Consider the following 24,077-nt stretch of genomic DNA (forward strand, 5'->3'; position numbering starts at 1 on the left):
GTTACTGTCCGTTCTTGCATAACAATATGAAATTTGCACCAAAAAAAAAGGGATAAATGAGAATTGAGTCCTGTGAACTCCTCTTGATACTGATGTAATGGTTTGGGGGAGGCTGTATGTAGTAGACTGTGTGTAAAATCCATTCAACCAGCTGGTCGAGTTGTGGTCCGTTGCAACCCGTCATATTCACTGGGATCAATGCGCTGCTTCTGGGAGTGGACGTTTGTGACCACAACGTGTGCTTCAGCTAAATTCTTTTCAGAGGTTGTCTTATTTTCAGAACCAACATTTGCTAGTGACATCATAAATTATTAGAGGGATACCAGGCAACAGACCAAGTCTATCCCTGTAAGGGCTCTCATCACAGTAATACGTTCCACGGTTCTGTTAAATTGGCCTTAGTAGACAAGATGTCCTTTAAAATCTCCCTGTGAGTAGCAAATGCTCTAAATTCAGATCTTTATTCTGCAACTGACTTGCCAAATAATACAGAAAAGTTCTCTCACCTCTGAGCTCTGATTGACATATCTCCAGACCTTTTATACTAGATCCACGAACTGGAAAAAAAAAACTGGAAATACGGATCCCAGTGCTTGTGGCTTCATCTGTTCGTTTATTCCATCAATATATACTGAGCTCCCAGCACACGCCCGGTGCTCTTCTAGGCTTTGGAGGGCAACATGCATGAGGGGTCCCTTGATCCTAGGCTTCCTCCTGAATCCCAGGTGACCAGGTACGGTTTCCGTCTCCTCGCCAGCATCTGCCTTAGAACAGGTTCCCTTCTTGACCCGTCTCCACAGCCAGCTGCCCTGCATGTCAGTCCACGATATCAGTTACCTTCCGAGCAGGACTGGCCAGATTCCGAGGGTAGATGAAGCGATTCTGAGGGATCATAACTCAACTTTGCTGAACTGTGGTCCCAAGACAGTACCACTACTATTGTGAATGCAAATGCTAATAAAGGTCCCTAGGGAGAGCCCTGGCTGCCTGTTCTCAGACCCCACGGTCAGCAGGGCAGGCACCCAGCGATTGCTTGGGGCCGTTTCCAAGTCCTTTAGGTAACGCGTGGTGCCTCTGAGAACCCCAACTGCGGTGCCCCCTCAGAATGCTGTGGTTGGGAGGAGGGGGTGGGAGGAAACGAAACGGAAGAGACAGAGCCAGTGAGGATTTCATTAAAGACACTACAAATAACGCTTTTCTGCAGTCATGGATGCATGTTTCATTGTGCAAAACTATGGCTTCTGGAGTGATTTATATACCCGGAAACTGGAAATGAAGGCTGGCATGCTACTCCATCGTCTATAAAACACTCCCTTTTGTCTCTGAAAAGACCTTAGGAAAAAAAAAAAAGAAAAACTTGTGGCAAAAACTCTCCTCCTAATCAACATTATCTGATAAGATTTTAAGCACAATGCCATATTGTTCTACAAATTTTCTTATACAGATGGCACTGCTATTAAAAATCTCAAATAGAATTATTCTCAAGAGTCTTCCACTAGGGTGAAGGTTCATTTTCGGGCATGAGTGTTCCCACACACCCCTGCGCATGCACACACAAATATCAGGAAGCAAAAAAGGGAATCTGCACAGACCTTCAGTTTAAGTGTTCCATGTTTTTATCGTGCTGGCTGTTACATAGGTGAATACATTTGGCAAAATTCATCAAAACTCTACACTTAAAATAGGTGTATTTATTGCATACAAATTAATATCTCAGAAAGTTTGATTCACAAAGTAAAAAGCACACCAAAAAATTTCAATTTTATATTCCTTTCATATCTGTGTATCTGCCTCCAGCTTCTGGTATTTTTATTCCCAAGGCTTTGGGTTTGAGTACAGTCAGAATGAGCAGAGCTACTATCAAAAGCTTGCTGTATTAGGACTAAAGTTTAGCCAGAAAAGTAACCTTAATTAGCCTTAAATTCATGTTATTTTGAGAAAAAAACAAATGCAGATCTCTGAATAACAAAGTTGTACAGCACATAGCAGCTTGTACAACTTGAAAACTCAGCTAAAGCCTGGAAACCAAGGCTTTCCGTGGTGAGCCTTAGCAGGTGGTGAGAAGTAATCAAGGAGTCCATCGTGGTTTTTGATAAACTGAAAAGGCCTGGTTTTAAGCCTGTCAAACAAATACTAGCATTCAATATTTTGAAGCAAATCCCAGTTCCAAGTATTTCTTTTCTGTTGCATTCTTCTGGTTCCTCTTGATAACCAAGGCAATCTTCGTTCTTTGAACTGTTTCTGTAGAAAAATCGTTGACGTGGCCTGAATTGTCCAGCCCTGTTGGGATTTAGATGCATTCCTGGACTGGCCCAGGAAATTATTTGGGGCAGCCTTTGTGCTGCTGGTCCAATCCAGGATGTGCTCATTGTGAAACTGAGACCCACTCAGATCTTTGGGAGCCTGACGGCAGCCTTCCTCATCCCAGCCCAGGCTGGCCGCCTCTGTTGGATGCTGCGCCGGGGAGGGGAGCTCTGGGGAGGCAGTGCTCCCCTCTCTTTCCTGAGTCACCTCCCTTCCCTAAGCAGCTCCTTCTACTGCTCCTCCAAAGTCAGAAACTCGCAGGTTCTGAACAAAGTCCAGCTTTTTTCCTCTGTCCTTTTCATTCCAATTCTCCCTCGCGTCCCAGAAGCACCAACCTGCTTGGCTGGTGAGAAATTCACATTCCCCACTTGGATGTGCCTTTGGACACATGGTAGCAAACTCCCACCCTGGGCTCACTTGGGTGCCCCTGGCCCCAGGCTAACACGGGGAGTTCAGACCCGCATTGATGCGGAGGAAGGGGCAGTATTACTGACAAAACAAACCCCCCCCCCAAACCTCAAAATAGGTTAAACAAAGGAAAGCTTGGCCTAAAATGAGACAGATGTAAAGCAGTCAGCATCTATGCATCGCTGGAAGGTGGAAGTTTTGCAGGTGTTGTTACTATTGTCCTGAGGGTGAGTAATGAAGCTCGAGACACAGAGAGTACCAGCAACGCAAACCCGCTTTCTCCATACATCAGCCCCTAGCTGCTCCTTACGGACACTTGTTGCCCAGATCCTCCCAACGTTCTTTCAGTATTAATAGCATTAAAAGAGTTAATTACAAGATCATTTCAGTTGGCAGCTTTTTCTCTCTTCCATTCTAAGTGTTAGGAGTTTGCCAAGTTCACTTTATATACTCTTAATGTCTGTGATTTCACATAATCCTGGGCAAGAGCTCTTCCTTTACTGGGAAGCAAGCCTGGTGTCAGACTCCGTTTATCAATCTGCTTCCAGTTACTCAGAGATTCTAACCTGGGAGGCAGACTATGAAATAAGGCAGAACAGAGTCCGCATTTGTGAGCGCTGACAGTAAATACTCTGTGCAAACATCATGAATCCCTTTGGCATTACCTTGTGCTGTGAATCAACATTGCTGTATCTGGAGTTCTTTCACTTTTCCTCCAGAAAAACTTTACATAATTTGGAAACAAAGTAGTATACTGTACAACTAGAGGGGAATAGAATCCAGCAAAGGACTGCCTGTATCACTAAGGAGAGCCACGCCACGTGCTTACTTAATCCCCATCATCCGGGTGAACATTTTCATTCCATGGAAACTTAGGTCTCTGAAAACCAGGACTGAGTATCAAACACTGGCTCTGCCATTGACAAGCTGTGTGACAAGTTACTTAATGGACATAAGCTTTGGTTTCCTCATCTTACTGAAAATATTAATACCTACCATTATGATTTCATTTTGAAAGGATAATGATGTCCCTATGTGGTTACATGCACACTCAGAATATAATGACATTTGTGTTTTAATAGTATTCACAACTTTAACTTTTTAAAAATTTTCCTGTTTAAAACACAGCATCCTACTGGCACAAAAACAGAAATATAGATCAATGGAACAGGATAGAAAGCCCAGAGATAAACCCACACACCTATGGTCACCTGATCTTTGACACAGGAGGCAAGAATATGCAATGGAGAAAAGACAGTGTCTTCAATAAGCAGTGCTGGGAAAACTGGACAGCTACATGTAAAAGAATGAGATCGGAGCACTCCGTAACACCATACACAAAAATAAACTTAAAATGGATTAAAGATCTAAATGTAAGGCCAGACTCTATAAAACTCTTAGAGGAAAACATAGGCAGAACACTCTTTGACATAAATCCCAGCAAGATCTTTTTTGATACACCTCCTAGGATAATGGAAATAAAAACAAAAATAAATAAATGGGATCTAATTTAACTTAAAAGCTTTTGCACAGCAAAGGAAACCATAAACAAAACGAAAAGACAACCCTCAGAATGGGAGAAAATATTTGCAAATGAAGCAATTGACAAGGGATTAATCTCCAAAATACATAAATAGCTCAGGCAGCTTAATATCAAAAAAATAAATAACCCAATCAAAACATAGGTGGAAGATCTAAATAGACATTTCTCCAAAGAAGACATACAGAATGACAAAAAGCACATGAGAAGATGCTCAACATCACTAATTATTAGAGAAATGCAAATCAAAACTGTAATGAGGTATCACCTCACACCAGTCAGAATGGCCATCGTCAAAAAATCTACAAACAGTAAATGCTGGAGAGGGTGTGGAGAAAAGGGAACCCTCCTACACTGTTGGTGGGGATATAAGTTGGTACAGCCACTATGGAAAACAGTATGGAGGTTCCTTAAAAAACTAAAAATAGAACTACCATATGACCCAGCAATCCCGCTACTGGGCATAAACCCAGAGAAAACCATAATTCAAAAAGAGTCATGTACCAAAATGTTCATTGCAGCTCTATTTACAATAGTCAGGACATGGAAGCAACCTAAGTGCCCATCAACAGAGGAATGGATAAAGAAGTTGTGGTACATATATACAATGGAATATTACTCAGCCATAAAAAAGAACAAAAGAATGCCATTTGCAGCAACGTGGATGGACCTAGAGATTATCATACTGAGTGAAGTAAGTCAGACACAGAAAGACAAATATCATATGATATCGCTTATATGTGGAATCTGAAAAAAAAGGTACAAATGAACTTATTTACAAAACAGAAGTAGAGTCACGGATGTAGAAAACAAACTTATGGTTACCAGGGGATAAAGGGGGGAGAGATAAATTGGGAGATTGGGACTGACATATACATACAACTATATGTAAAATAGATAACTAATAAGAACCTGCTGTATAGCACAGGGAACTCTACTCAATACTCTGTAATGGCCTATGTGGGAAAAGAATCTAAAAAAAAAAGAGTGGATATATGTATAACTGATTCACTTTGCTGTACACCTGAAACTAACACAACATTGTAAATCAACTATACTCCAATTTAAAAGAAAAAAACCCACAGCATCCATTTTCTTCAATTTGCACTTCTTTCCACTTCACTTGGTACATGACCTTTCCATTCACTCACTCTTATAAAACCAGCGATAAAGGACTGGAAGTTAAGAGAATTATATCATGTAAAAACATGTCATGTGCATCCGGCGTGACCAGGCTTTCTGCAGCTCGTGAACTCACAGATGGTAACAGTCACCGGGGGTTTGTCATCAGAATGAATAATACAGATGGAAAGTTCTGGCTCCTGAGTGTTGGATGCCTTTTGACTGAATTCCAGTTTAACCAAGACCCAAGAGGTGAACCGTCAAACAATAGAGCCCCCTGGAGAAAACAACGGTGTTTTTGCCTATTTAACAAGCAGTATCCTGTAGTATACTAACTCTCCTGTCTTTGTATTTTCCTGACATTTATCAGCATTTCCTCCTATTTGCCAAACCATAGCAGATGAAAAGCAGGGTTATAGAAGTGTGTTCATTTATAAACGAAGCTTCTTGTGTGTCTGCTCCGCTGTCCTTCCCGTCAGACCCTCCCCACCCCTCGCCTAGGACGGCTGTGACGGTCTCCTCCTCCACTCCCCACTTCCTGTGTCTTCTCCAGTCTGTCCCGTCCACCAATGCCAATTAGACCAGACTTACACAAAACCCTGATTACATTTTTTTCCGTGCTTGTAAATTTTATGTGTGTTTTACCACAATTTAAAAAAAAAAATCCTATAGAGATGCTTGATGCTTACTCAATCAAGTAGAAACTGATCTGAAACTTGAAGGCCTACCCACCACCCACCCCAGGAGAGCTTTCCGGCTTTATCCAGCACCCCTCTGTGGCACCGCCCATTCCCAAGCATGCCCCGTTGGTTTCCTTGTTGGGGATATGCCCGGCCCCCTCTCTCCCATCCTCCTTTTCTTTTCAGACTGCTCTGCTTCAGTGATCTTTTCAGCTGTCCCTTCCTGTGGGCGTCTCTCAACCCTTTTGGGTAAACCAAGTCTAGATCTGTGGATCGTGCATCTGAATGTGCATCGCGGCCTTTATCTCGTTTGGCCTTGGCTAGTGTTTATTCTTGACAGTGAGATCTCTGCAGGGGATTGTGGTGTGCCTGTTTCTCTCTGTCTCGCGGTGCCAACACAGGGCCCTCTAGCAAGAAGTATTAGTAAATATTCCTGGTTTCAACTAAACGTTCGTATGCCCAAGGAGGAAGTATGATTAAGTGTCTGCATATGGAATCAAAACGATTACTTTATAGTCAGCATGCAAATGTTTGTATACAGAAAATTCAAAACAAAAATTCAGACAAGAAGGAAGGCGTATAACTACGAAAAACACGTCTCATTCGCTCATGACCTGTGAAGCCAGGAGTCTGGCGGTCTCATCTAGTTACTGGCTTGTCCAGGCCGGAGAGCAGCAACACCTGTAGAAACCACAGTTAGGGACTCTACTTTCGTTTAACTTTCTGGAACTAGAACTGACCTCCTTTATACTGTAAGTCTATTAGTCAGCATTCAGATACGGTCCTTTCAAGCACAAGATCCAGGAGTGCATTAGAGAAAAGCAGTTAAGATCAGAGTAACAGAAGGGTTAAGATATTTAACTTCTCCGGGCCTGTTTCCTCTGTAAAATGAGAAGGAAAATAGTAATAGCTCTATTTCACAGAGAAGCTACAAGAATTAACCTAATGCATGGAAATTGCTCAGCACAGGGCCTTGCATAAAATACATGCTCAAGATGTCAGCTGTTATTATTATTGTGGTTTCCCTGTGTTAGCCTTCTGATGAGGAAAGAGGAGAAAATGTGAAGGCTTCTCAGCTCTGAATCCTTGCTACAGTTGCAACAGAGGCAAAGCCTTCCTTCTTAAATATGAATAAGGAGAAGTCTCAATTTAGATGCACATTCTACCAAATTTGAAGAAAGCGTTTTGTCTTTCGATAGGAAGATCTGGAAATTCTGCTGTAACATCAAGTGACTTGCACACAACATCTCAACATCCATTCTCGTATGGGTGCCATCCTCCTGTAGGTCCTGTGGTCTAAAGGTGCAGGCAGGTAACTTGCTAGAGAGATGGCATATTTAAGTCATCCTCTGAAAGTTTCCTTTGAGGAAAGTTTGTCTTTTCTTTTGTAAGGCCCTTCAGAAAACTCATTCACTAGGACAGTTTTGGTGTGTTCAACCCTCAGGGATATTTTTTGTTGTCTCTCGTCCTTTTTTGCTGTTATGAATTTTAACAGAGAGCAAGATAAAGAGAGGAATGTTCTTGAAGTCCACCATCTAAGTTGTCTTTATTTTTTTTTTAAAAAAATATTTATTTATTTATTTAGCTGCACTGGGTCTTAGTTGTGGAATGCAGGATCTTTTTTTAGTTGCAGCATGCGGGATCTCAGTTGCAGCATGTGGGATCTAGTTCCTTGACCAGGGATCAAACCTGGGCCTCCTGCATTGGGAGCGTGGAGTCTTAATCGCTAGACCACCAGGGAAGTCCCAATTTGCCATTACTTTAAATGACTTGTGGTTTGATCCTTCATTGAGGACTTCTCTCCAGACGTGAAAGATGCAATAACATTTCTTAGCGAAGGGAATCTTTAGAAATGGTGACCTGTGTTTCGGTAGCTTCTAGGAGATTCTTAGGACTCCTTTAAAGCACTGGCAAGTCCTGCAGTTCGGCAGCCTTGGGCTGGAAGGACTATGGGGGAACCAGCTCATTTAATTTGAAGCGTCAGGATAAGCTAAACAATAATGCAGTGAAAACAGAATAACAAGCAGCAACTCCTGGCTAACTGCTCTGAAATAAACACATGGATTTCAGGCCTCATCTGGACCGAGGTCATTTTCTTCAGCTCAAATGAAGCATTCTGGGCCTGCAGACTCTCCATAAGGTATAGAGAAAAGTTGGATGCAGGAGGAGGCGGGGGAGAAGGAGGAGAAGAAGGAACTCAGAGGCTACCAAGCAACTGGGTGGTGAAGAGAACAGGCCCGAAGCAATGAAAGAAACTGCTTCTCCAAACCCAGAGTTCAGAGAACAGTCCCACCCACGGCCGAAAGCACACCAACCTTGAGATGGAAACAGAGATCCCGACAGACCAGGAGGAATAGCGACAAACCCGTAAAATGAATGGATCAACTTCTTTGTAAGATTTCTCAACTCGGAAGAAATAGCACTTTAAAGATTTTGAGTCAATTAAAGCATATGGGGCTGCGTGCTACGGACATGGATGTGTAGGAAGGACCCCAAGGAAGACCAGAATCATCCCTGTCTCTGTTCCAATATTCGTGGGCAAAAATATTTTTATTAGTTTCTAAAAGGCTGAAAATTTTATTAACACAATTCGGGTGAGCAAAAAGATGCGTTGTCGTTGTTTACATTTTCTGTAATGGCCTCACCTTGTTCTGGGCACTCATTTCTGTGTTCTTTAAAGTTAACTCTCATTTTTAAAGTGTTGCTTTTAGGTTAACTCGGTCTTTGGGGCAAATGCTTTGTCTCTCCACTTCCTATCTCCTTTGCAGGATGCAAGGGACCTGGGGTTATACATGGTCTTCAGGGTTGGTCTTAGTTTTCTAGGGTTGCTGTAACAAAGTACCACCAAGGAGATAGCCTAAAACAACAGAAATGTGTTCTGTCACGGTTCTGGAGTCCAGGAGTCTGAAATCAAGGTGCCGGCAGGGCTGGGTCCTTGGGAATTCAGGGGGTGAATCTGTTCTCAACCATCAGGGTTCTGGTGGTTGCTGCCCGTCCTTGGTGTTCCTTGGCTTGTGGCAACACAACTTCAATCTCTGCCTTTGTCTCCACATGGCCTTCTCCGTGTGTGTTTGTGTGTGTGTGTGTGTGTGTGTGTGTGTGTGTGTCTTCTTACCTTCTTATAAGGACACCAGTCATGGGAGTGGGGCCCACCCTAATCCAGTATAGCCTCATCTGAACTTGACAACATCTGCAAAGACCCTGTCCAAATAAGGTCACACTCACAGGTACAGGGGTTGGAATTTCAACATAAGTTTTTAGGGGACACAACCCACAACAACATCCTTACAGGTCTTTGCTCTGGTGGCTCTGGATCTGATGTGGTCCCCACACTTGTGTCTGCAGAGGTGCTGAGGTTTGGGGCTGTCATGTTGCAGGTTACTAAAGGTCACACCGCTTCCCTCCAATCCTAAGGTGCCCGCGCCCAGCCCCAGGCCTCCGTCGGCCCACTCGTCCTTCTGGCGTCCGGCTGTGGGCAGGCCGCGGGGCCACAGTGCTGCCTCGACCCGTCCAACAGACACGTGTGTGCTCACCAGGACTCTGCAGAGCTCACGTGCCACATTGATGCAAAGCTCTCACGGGCAGCTTGACAGCCCCTCCGCACCTGGGCAAGCAGGATCCACCCTCACTCCAGCCCTTCGTTTCAGCCTTTTTCCTCAGGGCCTTTGTAGTTACCGTTCCTTCTGCCCGGAATGATTTACCCCAAGATAAGTCCATAGCGTCCCTTAAATTGATTCACAACTCAAATATAATCTCAGCAGTGGCCTCCCCTGACTGTCCTGTCTGAAATAATATCTCCCCCTCTCATTCCATCCCTTCCCCTGCTTTAATTTTCTTAGTGAAATATTTCGGAGCCCTAGGCTTTCCTTAAGGAAAGAATGATATTTTGCTAATTGCTGACCTGGTTTCTGAACTCACCCTAAAAAGTATCCCTTTTATCTTCACTTACTCATTCAGTCATTAATTCACACAACAAATAATATTACTGTCCAGCATATTGTCAGAATATACAATATTATATGCAATTATAGTCCTTAAAGGCAGGAACTCTTTTTCAGTACTGAATCCCTAGCACCTAGCCTATGGTCGTTATTCAGTAAATCCTGTATGAGTGAATGAATGAAGAGTCCATGAGGAAGCTGATCTGTATAAGACTTTCACCTCAATCTTGCTGTAAAATTAAATGCATAATTTTTCCATGGAATCTTGCCCAAGACCAAACATTGAGAAAAAGTTGTACAAACAATAGATAGCATCATGGCTAAAGAAATGTCATCTTTTGAAGAAGATGAGTCTTTTATTTTTAAAATGGCTCACGATTTTTAAAATGCTTGTGGAGATAAAGATGATTTTCCGAAGGGAGCAAGCATCAAATGGTTTGTGATTTCTAGTTACTCCTGCAGGAAGGCAGCCGTGCTACAGAGTGCAGTATAAAGGTTCTTACTCCACCTTTATAAGACGGAGGCCAATGACCAAAATGAAAGGTAACTTCAGACCTTTATTCAAAACTGCACAATCCAGGGCTACTTTCCAGCTGTCTCCACGACACGGTAAAACAGCGTTCCCAGTCCATCCCCAAGCCACCAAGAGAAGCCACCAGATGTGTTCTGCAGAGGCTGATGTGCCCATTCGGCCCAGTATTCACAGTTCCTGGGGCCAGCGTACTTTTTAGGGACTCATGAAAATATTTGAATTTCTTTTAAAAAATCCGAAGGAAAAAATGAACTTTTAGGAGGAAGAAAATGGTTAAATATATTATATTAATATATTCATCTTTATATCAACATGGTCCTACAATACTGGTTTGATTTATTTTTTTTTTTTTGTTATGGAGGAAAAGGCCCTTGAAGGCAAAACTGCCTAGGGGCTATGAAAGTTGTGGCCCTGCTGTCAGTCTCCTGGGGTTAAGAAAGACTTCTAGACACGTATTCCGTTAGAAACACTGCAGTGTGCTCATGTCAAAAGAGTTAAATCCTCAGTTATCTAGAAAAACAGCTTTTCCAGGCAGATTCATTTTCCCAAGATACCTAGGATTCACAATAACATATTTCAGAAGAGAGATTGATGCAATTGCCCCATAAAATATTTTAAGCCCCAGTCATCTCTGAAACAAAGCCCGCAGCGTGATTCCGAGAGAAAATGACTACCAGTGCTGAGGAAATGCGTTTTCTTCAAGGTGCTGCCACCAGTGTAATTTGCACCTTCTGAAGTGGAGACAGAAGCGGCGTCACATGTACAGGCAGCTGGGAGAGAAGAGATAATAACAGGACAGGAGGAGGTGCCCAGCTGGGCAAAGCACATGCAGCTCTCACCGTCGGAGCTGAAATGAAGGCCCCTGAGCAAAGACTGCAGAAAGAGGCCCTTGTCCTTTGTTCAAAGGAAAAGGAAAACTCAGCAGACGGCTAAACCCGGCCTGAGTCACTGAAGTGATTTGATTTAGGTAAATTAGGGACAGATGCGGGCTCAGCGCCTTCCTCAGATCAGCTCTGGCCTCCCTTACCTCCTGTACTTTGAATAGTTTAGACTAGAGCCATGGGGAGTACCTGACAATTCACACGGGCCAAGTCTTCGGGTACCGTGTATTATCTGATCAGTTACAATGTATTATCTGAAAGTCGGGTAGTAACGTCTGCAGTTCCTTCATCTGTCATAGAATGTGGTTTCAAGAGTGGTGGCCTCCGCTGTACACACCCTAGCTTATTATTGCTGCCTGGTTCGGAGCGATCTGCCCTGAGCTCAGCACCTCTCTGGGCTTCCTCTGACCACAGCAGGGACAGTCTCAGAAACACCTCCTAGACCAGAATCTACACTCCATCCTTTCCCTGACTCGGCCCCATCTCACTCCTAACTCCTAGACCGCTTATAATTAAAATACCCTCGTCCTGTTGGGGCTAGGGAGGGGGGAGGGTGTGTGCTGTCATCAGGTGTGTCCTGTCCAACTTGACATTGAAGGTGATGGGGGGAGGGCGGTATTTCCAGCTTTAGAGATTAAGTACTTGTTTCTGCTAAACTTCTCTGGTTGAATCCAGGCAATCGTTTCAGCCCCTCAATGTCCCTTTGGCGCGTGATCCTGTCATCTCATGTAGAGATACGCCTTTCCACTAGATGCCATATGACACATTGGTCAATGTGCCATGGATGTCCTTATCCAAACTACCATAGTAATAAAACGCCAGCCTAGAGTCCTACCCCTAAAATTCTCCCTTGAAGCTAACATCCACCATTGATCAAATTCCACCCACAGTTCATCTCGTCTGCCTTTAAAATACTACTCTTACTGTCATGAGCCCACACAGATCTGCCTTGACCATGAAAATGTCACGAGATCCCTCTGCCCATGTTCCCCAACCTAGTGGGCTGTTACTCCAAGCTGACAAGAAGGGAGTTGGGTTTAGAGGAACAGGAGAGAAAAAGGTGCTGAGGGAGAAACACACTTGGATATGCCCACGCCTGCCAGGCCACATCTGGACTCCAGCATCCAGGTCTGGACCCTGTGGCATCCAGCGTGGTTACAGTTGTAGCGTGCAGATTCGTGTGCTGATCCAGTCTAGTTTGGGGTTCCGCCTCACAGCATTTACGCTCTGTCTTCTGGACAGCATTTCATAAGTCAGGGCCCCAAGATGTGAATCCTTATGTGAATTATACAACGTGGTGAGCGAACTGAGGGGACCCCCCCCTCCAGTGCACGTCTGGCCACAGTGCTCCTCTCTCGTTCTGTGTGTTCCTAACAGTCTCGTTGTTGGGAACTCCAGTGCTTTCCACCCCCGCCCCAGTGTCTGTTTCTTAATGCTTTCCCGTTTATGCTGTCCCGCAATCTTAATCCTTGAAGGATTTTTTTCTCTTCAGTAAGATAGTTTTAGTGGCCTCCTGGGGTAAGAATTACAATACAAGTGAGAACTAAGGAAGGAAACCAGTTTTTATTTTACTGAATCATTCAATTTGACATTATTGGGAAATTACAAATTTTGTTTTTCAAAATATTCCTATGCTTTTCCTAGCCTGTACTTCTTTTTTTTTTTTTTTTTCTAAGTGGAGCTTGTTGAAGGAGATCTTTCTTTTTATTTATTTATTTATTTATTTATTTATTATTTTTGGCTGTGTTGGGTCTTTGTTTCTGAGCGAGGGCTTTCTCTAGTTGCGGCGAGCGGGGGCCACTCTTCATCGCGGTGCGCGGGCCTCTCACTATCACGGCCTCTCTTGTTGCGGAGCACAGGCTCCAGACGCGCAGGCTCAGTAGTTGTGGCTCACGGGCCCAGTTGCTCCGCGGCATGTGGGATCTTCCCAGACCAGGGCTCGAACCCGTGTCCCCTGCATCGGCAGGCAGATTCTCAACCACTGTGCCACCAGGGAAGCCCAGCCTGTACTTGTTTATGCTGCTCGTGACGTGTATGAGGTCAGCACCCTCCTCTCCTCCTTTTCCCGTTGCCCCAAATTCCCCTGTTTCCCAGGGAGTTAGCTTCAGCTGACCGTGGGCTGGTCTTAGCTGAATACTCTTCAATGGTTGGGAGAAGAATTAAGGAAGAAACTTAAGAGCTGAATCTCAGTCTCCATATATAGTATTGGTTACAGTTTAGTAGGGCTTTCCAAAGCTTAAAAAAAAAAAAAAAAAAAGTTTTAGCAAAAGCAGGGCATACAATTTGGTCATTTTGTACACAGGATTCTATTTCTGCTGCTTACAAGTTAAAACGCAAAAGGAAAAGTGGAATAAAACCCAGTGAGTAAGAATCAGGTTTGTCACTTCCAGCTCATGGGACATTCAGACGATACATGTGTGTTCTGTTCTCCAATAGCAAATAGGTGGGACACGTAGCTTGTATTTACCAAGACTTTGAGAGGTAAAATCCAACCTGAATTTCTAATGAAGTAAATCACAGCACCCAGCTCTGTGGTTTGACTGACGGATACATCCATTTTTCTGAAAGGTCTTGCTACTTTCAGCAGACCCTGTTAGTCGTCGCCCTGAAAAATCATGCGAGTAAGCAGGGCACCTGAGGCTGCAGAAGAGGGGCACCAGGCTTTCTGTCTCATGTCTGACAACTTGAAATATTCAGGGAAAAGAGGGAAATCCGTATTTCAGATGTGTGAACTCTGTATGGTGCCAAATATCTGGTGTTTTGGAAACAGCTAAGGGATTTTAAAAGATAAACTGAGGCATATTAAAAATTTTAAGAGTTTTTTTGAGCAAAAATTGATTTGAACCAGGCAACATTCAATCTAGCAGATAAAAAGAAGCTCCAAGGATCTGTTCAAAATGAAAGTCTTTTTATAGGCAGAAAGGAATAGGAACACTGAAGTTATACTGGCAAAAAGACAGGTTGGTTATTTCAAAGTTACTTTCCTTAAGGGGGTGTCAGGGGTCAATCAGACAGATTACCTAACTAGTGCTGATCAGGTGATTCCTGATGGACTGGTTTAAGGTTTCATTGCTGGGAGAGCTGAAACTGAGATTAAGTTTCAGTTTGGTGACCTGGAGCTTAGCATAAGTGACTCCATCTTGGGTCTTCTGTTTTTTAACAGGGATCATATCCTTCCCTTTGTATTGAAATCACAACTATATTATATTATCCAGCAATCATAATAAGTTTGAAGTTTTCAAACTAGATTTTAGGAATGGGGATGACAATTTTAACCTATATCTATATATAGATATATAGCTATATCCCCAAAAGCTCAGGTACTGTGATCGGTTTATACAAATAAAAGTGTAATACTTTCTTTTTGCAAAACAGTATAATCTAGCATCTTCACATTAAGACATCTCTTTTTATTGATGTTTCAGAAAAAAATACAATCTTGTTTTCTCAATCCTTGGGAAAGGATTTACAAATTAAAACACAGCACAGACAATGTAGAAGGACAAGAAGATTCTGCTTCTCCCAGCAGCTTGCCGCTTTGTAATTGAGTTAGCATATGTCACAGGTCAAGAGCTATTTAAATTACACCTGCATATTTTAGTCCCGCCTTCCTTCATAAAAGAGAAAAGCATATAATAGATACAATGAAATTTCATTAATGTCTTTCTTTCAGGGATTAATAAAATGTCAGTGTGTAATTTATACATCAGCTATGTATATGGATTTAATTCTAGTTGTTCATCTTCTGAAAGGCAGCTGGTCAGCAAGACGTCACTGATCAGAAAATTTTGCCCGTAAGAGCAAGAGCTGACATTGAACCTAGATTCCAACATTTCAGGGCCCTGCCTGGTGTTTATCATTTGATCATGTTAGAATTGAGGAATGAGGTTTACTTGGTTTTGTTTTGCTATTTTAGATTAATGCTCTTGGCTTTTTTGGTTGGGGTTTTGGGGTTTGGTTTTTTGTTGTTGTTTGTTTTTTTGTTTGTTTTTGTTTTTTGGTTTCTTTTGGTTATGGTTACTTCCCATTTATTTATTCTGGGAATAATAAATTCTGGAACCCATTCAGGCTCCCGTTCATACAGCTATGGCCAAATGGGCAACTTGTAGCCACCCTCCTTACCCACATCGGCTACTCAGATGCTCAGCAATGACCCTGAGAGTCGCAGCTTAGGATGGTTGCCAGCCCAGCAGGACCCTGGTCATGTTTTCAAGTCTACATCAGGTGACTACTCACCAATCTCATTTCGGTCTACTTTTCCAAGAATTATTTAAGTCTTCAGCCCGGCAGTGATTTCAAACCCACTCCCTACTCATTCCGTTAGGTCCCATATAACCCGTGCTCCATGCTGGAGGCCCGAGGTTTATGTAGCAATGGATATTCAGCATTAATAGATCTGTCAGTTTAAGAGCCACATGACAGTATTTTCAAAGATGAGCGCATTTTCAGTGAGATGGACAGATCTCCAGGTAATAGTACTTCTGGAAGTAAATATATAATGATCTATGGGATCTAAAGCTGCTACTTCCCCTTCCTCTTTCAAGGCCACATTTCACAGCTCTTTACCACGTGAGGCTGACAAACTCTGCCCCCAGTGAACGTGCCTAAACTTCCAGAGTGCTCGGCCCTCCCTCACAAGCAGGCTCTGCAGGACAGACGCTTAATGTACAGTTTCCGGGGTGGTCAGCTTGCAGTCACCGGCCAGGTGCTATTGTAGACACTCCGTGGACACAGGGACTGACTGAGCGACATTGTCTCAGCTCTCAAGGAAACTGCAAATCTAGTAGAGGCACAAGTTCAGGTTTCTGGCCCATATGGGGAGGAAATGACCACCCCTGGGCCAGGTAGTCAGAGCTGGGAGCAGGACCTGGGAGGAAGCCATTTGGAGCTCTTCTTTTGAAGGGCTGGGGACCCCTGTGTTCTAAAGTGATGGAGGATCACAGCTATTAGGGAGGAAGATGGATTTCCATCTGAATGGAACGAGGCCCCTAAGGCCGAAAACCAAGGGGTTCAGAGACGGACCAAGTTCTTCCACAACAATATTCCCCGAAGAAGAGTAATTTGAGGACCGATGATACAATTTTTGCCATTTTCAGTTACATATTTTCCATTTCTGGTTACCTCCTTTACTGTTATTTACTTAATACTTTTCTTTAAATGGACTCACCATTTTTACTTAAATAAATCTATGCTAAAAAGAGAATGTTTATGTTCAGAGGAAATTTTGTAATGCGACCATAAAATGAAATACCAGTAGGACTTGCTGTAACAATAAGGCAGTGATAAAAAATATATTCTATGAAAATAATATGCAGTTCCGTACTGCTGCCTGCAGAAGAGTCCAGGTCCGTTCTTTGTTTAAAAGGGAACGCAGCAGGGATTGAGGTGGTGGAAAAGACAGTCCAGTCCCAACCAGAGCCAACCCGAGATGCTTTCTTTGAAGGACTGAAAGAAAATTGAGAAGGAAATAACTTCGTCACCCTGAGATTGGATGTTATTTAACGTCCAGTCTGTGAATAACCTACAACCGCCTCCAGTGCCACTGGTGGGACATACTCTACCCGAGAGTTGAGGGCAGGAATAGAGGAGGGACGATGCTTCGGGCCAGTTGTGCCCGTGGCCTCTGCTGAGCAAAGGTGAGGTCTGCCATCCCGTTCTGATCCCACAAATTCTAAGAGGCTGAATCCCCCAGCCCGTGGCACAGTGAGGGGCACGCAACAGAGCCTTATAAAGTCTCAGCTCAGGTCTCATTGACATTCTAAGATCTCTTGGCTCTGTTTCATAAACAGTAAGAAGTTAAGTTTATAGTGAAATTTCATATTTCATAATATCACATTCCCCCCAAGAAAGGAATATTGATAGAATATTCTAAGAAGTGTAAAACGTAAAAATCAGCTGATGAATAGATCCTATGGGATACACAAGAAGACTATATTGGTGAGTTTGAGTAGTCTCAAAGGGAAATGAGGAATCTCATTGTGAGTCAGCATCTGAACGTCTGCCCCATCGCTGAAGAGGCTCCTGGGTGTCCACGAGGCCCTGGCACAATGGGGTCCTCGACTGGCCTGGCTTCATTCTCCCCACGTTCCTTGCTCAAGTGCTCTTTTCTCTTTTCATTTCTCACAACACCCCTGCCTGTCACTCGGTATTCAGCCATTTAGTAAGAATGAGCCCAGAAAGCATGCTAATGCATTGCCAGTGTAAATTGCTGCATCCTCCTTAAAAGTATTGTCATGAGCATTTCATTTTAAGCTTTCACCCGGAATTGCATCAGTATTTTAAGTGGGCTATTTTCTATAACCCATATCACTATGAATAATAAGACATTAAAGTACTAATGACAGCTTGAGAATTTAATTTCAGAAGTGACTGTACTGCATTTCTGAAATTTGCATGCTTTAGAGCAGGCTTTCCCCAGATTACACCTCGGCCAAGACATCTCCACGCAGAAAGTAGTTTCTTACAGTAAATCATATCTTGATATGTGGTTTCAGTATGAGATCAGTGCAATCAATTTTACAGATTAACGTAATTTACTTTTAATAAGCTCAAATGCACTAAACTGATAGCTTTACTGTTATTTGTTAGATGTTCTTAAGAAGTATAGATTTTTATTGCACACAAGTGTTTACAGCACTTGCTGGTGCTTTAACTGATGCTGGCAAAGCTTTGACATCAGTTCACAGCATTTTTAAAAATCTTTATTATTGGCTTGGTCACTAATGAAACATGGTCTTAAAGCAGACTCTAATAGCCATCTAAATTTTTTAAAAACAAAACAAAACCTCACTGTGCCATTTTTATGAAGAGTTCCTGAAGAGAAATGCCAAAAATCCAAATGAATATAAAAGCAACATAATATAGTCTGTTTTTCAGAGAGAAATTGAGAATATAAAACACTTGACTTCTCTGTTTTTTTTATGAAACATAAATGTTCATTCAGTTATTAACTCCTCTAAGCCTCAGTTTTCCCATCTGTGAAGTGGGGGTAATCCTTTTTAGCTCAGAGGGTTGTTAGGAAACAGTGAAATACTGCATAAAGTGTACTAAACACAGTACCTCACACATGTACCAATTGTGGTTTATCGTGGAAGCTTTTAATATTATTATTATCACATGGTCCAGAGTTGGAACCATCTGGCCCTGAAGGGACCAGAGTGTCTGTTGCATTTGTGGTCCCCAGGGAATGGGTCTCAGCCAAGAGTCTTTAGGGGCACATCAACTGGATTTGGAACACTGTCCAGGTTTGGAACCATCGGTCTGCTCTCCTGGGCATCAGGACCCTTATTTTTGTGACCTAGCCGCCTTTCAGGAAAGGAACAGCAGTTGAAACACTGGGGTAAAGAAGAGCGTGAGCTGAGTGAACAAGCTGCTAAGAGAAGGGAAAAGTGCAGCAGTTCAGCCCCCAGGGCAGTCCTTGCGGCCCAGCTGCCAGCCTCTGCCCGCTTAGCGGACGTTTCCACCAACGCTCCTGGCGACCCCCGCCCCGGCGGGAGCCTCAGAACCCCTACTTCCCGCCGTTCCTCTGGTCCCTGGTCCTCATCAGAACCCCCTTCCTGGGGCTCCCCTCTGGCCATCTGCCTTGTGTCTGTAATCCCTCTTTGGGGGTCACTTCAGGGGGAAACACTCATGGGAGGACAGCTCTTGAATAAGCGGGGACCCCGCATTAAATTGGGAACCCTCAGGTAAATACAGCTTTGAAACTGTTCGTTTTCTGTGGTGTGATTGGAAAGCCGGCCCGACTTAAAGTTTAGAAAACTGTGTCAGGGACCGTATGAAATGCAGCCAGAGTCAGAAGTCCCCTACCCAAATCTCTAGCAGAGGAACCAAACTCAAAACGGATTCTCTATAGATTCTACAATGGCTGCGCAAAAGACAAGAGGATGCTGGTGACGAACAAGGCGCTTTATCCACAGCCTAACTCTGCCTCAGCCCTGCAGCAAAAAGAAGAATCCCTCCCTGTCTTCACCCAGAGAGCTTGCAGGGCCCTGAGGGGCCAATGAGGTCGCCTGCTCAGAGCAAATTGCTGTGCTCCTCTAGAATTATCTTTCCAATACGGTTCCCACAATCATCCCCTGCAGCTTAAATATCTTTGAGTTTCCTACTGAAATACAGACATCTTAACATGGTGCTCAAGGCCCTTCCCAATCTGGCCTTGAGCTCTGACCCCATCTGACTCCCACAAAAACCTCCTGACAAACTCAGCCTGGAGTTCTCTTTCCTTTCATCCTCAAAACCTAGTTCTAGGAAAGACAACAAGCATTGGTGAGGATGTGGAGAAATTGGTGGGAATGTGGAATGGTGTAGCCACTGTGGAAAACTGTATGGAAGTTTTTCAAAAAATTAAAAATAGAACTACCATGTGATCCAGCAATTCCACTTCTGGGTACGTACACCAAAAAATTGCAATCAAGATCTCAAAGAGGTATCTGCACTCCCATGTTCACTGCAGCATTATTTACAATAGCCAAGACATGGAAACAACCTAAATGCCCATCAACAGGTGAATGGATAAAGAAAATATAGTATACACATACAATGGACTATTATTCAGCCTTAAAAAAGAAGGAAATCCTGCCATTTGCTACAACATGGATGAACTTGGAGGACATTATGCTAAGTGAAATAAACCAGACACGGAAGAATAAATACTACATGATCCCACTTATGTCAGGCGCCTAAAATCGTCAAACTCATAGAAGCCGAGAGTAGAATCATGGTTTCCAGGGGTTGGGGGGAGGGACATTGGGGGGCATTGGTGAAAGGTACAAACTTTCCCTTATGCAAGAAGGATAAGTCCCAGAGTGTCTGTAGTTAACAATACACTGTATTTGTTATGTAAACATTTGTTAAGAGGGTAAATCTTATGTTGTGTTCTTACCAAAAAAAAAAAAAAAAAAAAAAACCTAGTTGTAGTGTTACCCCTCCTGAAGTGCTTTGCAGAACCCCATGCAAACCTGCTTCCCTGGTTTACCATAGACTTTAATAATTTTACCAGGGGACTTCCCCGGCGGTCCAGTGGGTAAGACTCCATGCTCCCAATGCAGGGGGCCCGGGTTCGATCCCTGGTCGGGGAACTAGATCCCACGTGCATGCCGCAACTAAGAAGTCCGCATGCCTCAACTAAGACCTGGCGCAGCCAAAATTAACGGATTAATTAATTTTTTAAAAATAATAGTAAGTTTACCAAACATAAGTTTTGTTTCTTAGCTAGGAACATTGTAGGGGTTAGGAGGCCTGGGGTCAGTCTGCCTGGCCTCAACAGCTGACGGATCTTAAGCCTCATTTCCTCACATGTTACAGAGGGATAATAAATGCTCCCGCCTCCAAGGGTTGTTCTAGGAATTAAATATCCAGTTTGTCTAAGACAACTAGCACATTTTAATGGTTCAACAAATACTGACTCTTGTTACTGGACAGCTTGTGTTCAGCCATGTTAGTTGGTTGTTTGTATGCTTGTTTCCTAGCAAGGCTGTGAGCTGCTCTGGGTAAATCCCTGTATTTGTCTACCTTCCTAATACTGCTGCGCGCACCCAATTCCTGCGATGAAGTGAATTGAATCGAACTGACCTGACCTGAAGTCCCACAAGATGGCAGTAGCCACCAGCCCCAGAAGCTTCCTTCTGGAGCCCTCCTCCAAAGCTAGCCGGGCTAAAAAGGACTCTCCTTTTATGCGCAAGAAGCAGCTGATGGAGCTGAGGTGTCCCCAGTTTCCTGCCACCAAGTGGCTATTTGTTCTGGTGCCTCCACCACCAGTGAAGCCAGATAGGAATTCAGGACAGCAAGGAACTGAGGTCCTCCTCCCCGTGCTGGGATCAGAGTCATCCCGAGTCTCCTTGGCCTGAGGGTGTTTCGAGGGAAGGCAGATCACTGGAGGGAGGGGATGGAAACCAAATACTGGAAGTGTGTGCATGGGAGGCAAGTTGGTGAACGTACAAGGGGTTCTGATATTAGATAAGGAGACAAAGAGTGAATCACTGAGTAGCCTGCAGTCATTGAGGAAAAGGCAAGGGAGGAAGAGGGGAACAAGCCAGCGCAGGTGTCAGTGGGACCAGAGCCTCTTCCTGGTCGTCATGGAAGCCTCAGGATACATCCTGACGGCAGGGTTTCAGTACTCGGTGGCAGGTGCATCCTACCTCCCCATCCTAAATGGGATGTGCTTTAGCTCAAAGTCACAGGCTGAAATTTACTGCAGGAGAAAAATATGGAGAACCATCAATTAAAATTTCTTTATGTACTTGTCTAAGTAAGACCCTATTAAATCCCCAGAATTACCATTCTTCATCATCCCCATCGTCATAGCTCTCTGTTAATCAAAATTCACATGGGACTAGTACAGGTCAGTCATGACACATTTTTTTTTAATGTGATGAATAATCAGTACATTCATTTCTTCTGCCCCCAAGACCTAAAAGCTCCCTTCTCCACTGATCTATTCTTTAATTAATGGGGAGTAAATTTTTATACAAAACTATTTCACCTGTATTCATTCCCCAGTTAGAATCCAACTTTTCAAAGAAGTAGCTAGCCCCCTGTTTTCCAAAGTCTGTTTTTCACAGTTCAAGCGGAAGGGTAAATGTCTCACCTCCTCGTCCTTGTGTTTACAAGGTCATCATCATGTTAACGTAATCTCCCACCCAGAACACACGTGCTGTGCTCTTCTCTGGAGTGCCATTTGCCCATCCCCTGAGTTTGTAGCCCTGCACCATCGTTGCCTATAGCAGTAGTTCTCAAACCTTAGCGGTGTCAGGACCACCTGGAGGGTTTGCAACACACAGATTGCTGGGCCCCACCCCGTGCGCTTCTAACGCTTTCCCAGGTGACTCTAATGCTGGTCCAGGAGCCACACTGGTGAGAACCATGCATCAGGAGGGTCTAGGACTCCTTCCACAGTCGTTTGTTCTAGGTAGATTCTAAAACCCAGGGCTGCGGTCAAGAAGACACTTGCTTTTGCTGATATAACTGGTATGACAGTGTGCGTTTATAGTAATCGAAACAGTGCTTTGGAAATGCCTCCACCCAGACTCACCCCTGATTTGAATGTTGTTTAGGAAGAAGATGCTGACTACAGGTTTGGGGCAGGTGGTGATTCTTAAATGCCTGTGTATGTTTGTGATTGAGTTGGGAAAGTTTCCTGACTTCCAAAATGCCCATCTGAGGCTAGCTGAGATTCTGGAAACCCCAGAATTCCCAGGGGATTGGATTCGAAAGAAAGGAAATGCCCCATTATAGGCTATGGGAACGCTTTTTCTTTCCTTCTCTTTTCTTTTTTAAATAAAGAATTCTAAAGAAGAAAATAAGAGGCACAAAATGAAACCATCATCTACCAGGAGGGCTGGGAGGGCTGTTCAATGTATATGAGGGTCACTGAAGCATCAGAAAAGGGGAGAAAAGTCAGTCAGAACCAAGCGAGTGTTGTTAGTGTCGGCAATATCTCAAGTATCTGGAAGGTGATTAGGAATGTGTTTCATTTTCCCAAGTATAGTCTTACTCTCCTCACCATGTTCTCTAGCAACACAGAAGACTCTTTTAAAGTGAAGCCTCCAGCCCTAAAGCCTTATCAGGTCATTAATTTTTCACCTAAAAGAACACAATATCTTTAACTGAAACCTAAGAGGAAGATTTGAAGACAAACATTCAAAGGGGAGTTGTGTATTACAGCTGTGATACAGTGAGTGGGATACGATCTTTACTTTCTCTTTTTCTTTTAGAAACAGGGAAGATTGACCAAGAGATTCACAAGTACAACACCCCGGGATTCACTGGGTGCCTCTCCAGAGTCCAGTTCAACCAGATCGCCCCTCTCAAGGCAGCCTTGAGGCAAACAAACGCCTCAGCTCACGTGCACGTCCAGGGCGAGCTGGTAGAGTCCAACTGCGGGGCCTCCCCGCTCACCCTGTCACCCATGTCGTCTGCCACCGACCCCTGGCACTTAGACCACCTGGATTCAGGTAAAGTCTAAAGCAGTGTCTTGGGTGGGATGCTTTATTTCTTTACGCCTCAGTTTCCTCACCTGTAAAATGGAGTTAATAGCAGACCGTCGCCGGTGATGTAGTTGGAGGATTAAGGGAACAAAGGAATGTGTGAGCACAGAGTTCTCAGCACATCAAGGGCTCAAAAGGTACAGCCGTATTCGTGCTCAGGGCCAGTAGTAAATAAGTCAAAGGGAAGGAATATAGGAATTATTGACTCTTCTGCATTTAAGTGAAATGATGAGATACCTAAACCAACGTCTGCAACGTGACTGTCGGATGATCTGGTCAGATCACTTCCTCGCTTTTGCCTTTGTGACTCAGCTGCCTAGCAACCCCACTGTCCAAGTTCTGATATCAAAAGATTGCCTAAAACCATACCGAGATTCATCTCCCGACACTGTATTTGTACATATAATCCCACAGCCTTCCAGGTCTTAGCGGTGCATTTAGGCTTAGAAAGCTCCGTGGATTTAGCTCCACTTCTGCAGGTGATAAGACTTGTCATTTGAAATCACAGCACTAAAAGGATGCAGCTGTTGGCTGTGAAATTAACTGGATGCAGATTCAGTGTCCACAGGACCCCGAATGGTGGGGAGCCTGTAAGTCCCCCTCCTCACTCTATCCAGACTGACATCAGGCTACTCGGGTAACCTCTCCAAGCCTTTGCTTTTTCACCCACAAGGTATGAAGTGGG

At 43.8% G+C, this 24,077-nt stretch overlaps 1 protein-coding gene across 3 annotated transcripts in view; it reads left to right on the plus strand.

Moving 5' to 3' along the window:
- Positions 1 to 24,077, plus strand: part of CNTNAP2 (contactin associated protein 2) — a 2,074,761-nt gene that overhangs the window by 2,010,195 nt on the left and 40,489 nt on the right. For all 3 annotated transcript variants that reach the window (XM_082400459.1, XM_082400458.1, XM_082400460.1), the window contains one exon: positions 23,120 to 23,359. In XM_082400459.1, the coding sequence (XP_082256585.1) occupies positions 23,120 to 23,359 (240 nt within the window). The remainder of the gene's footprint in view (positions 1 to 23,119; positions 23,360 to 24,077) is intronic.

The sequence above is a fragment of the Balaenoptera borealis genome (genome assembly GCF_965194805.1).
Source record: "Balaenoptera borealis genome assembly, chromosome: 7".
NCBI classification, from domain to species: Eukaryota; Metazoa; Chordata; class Mammalia; order Artiodactyla; family Balaenopteridae; genus Balaenoptera; species Balaenoptera borealis.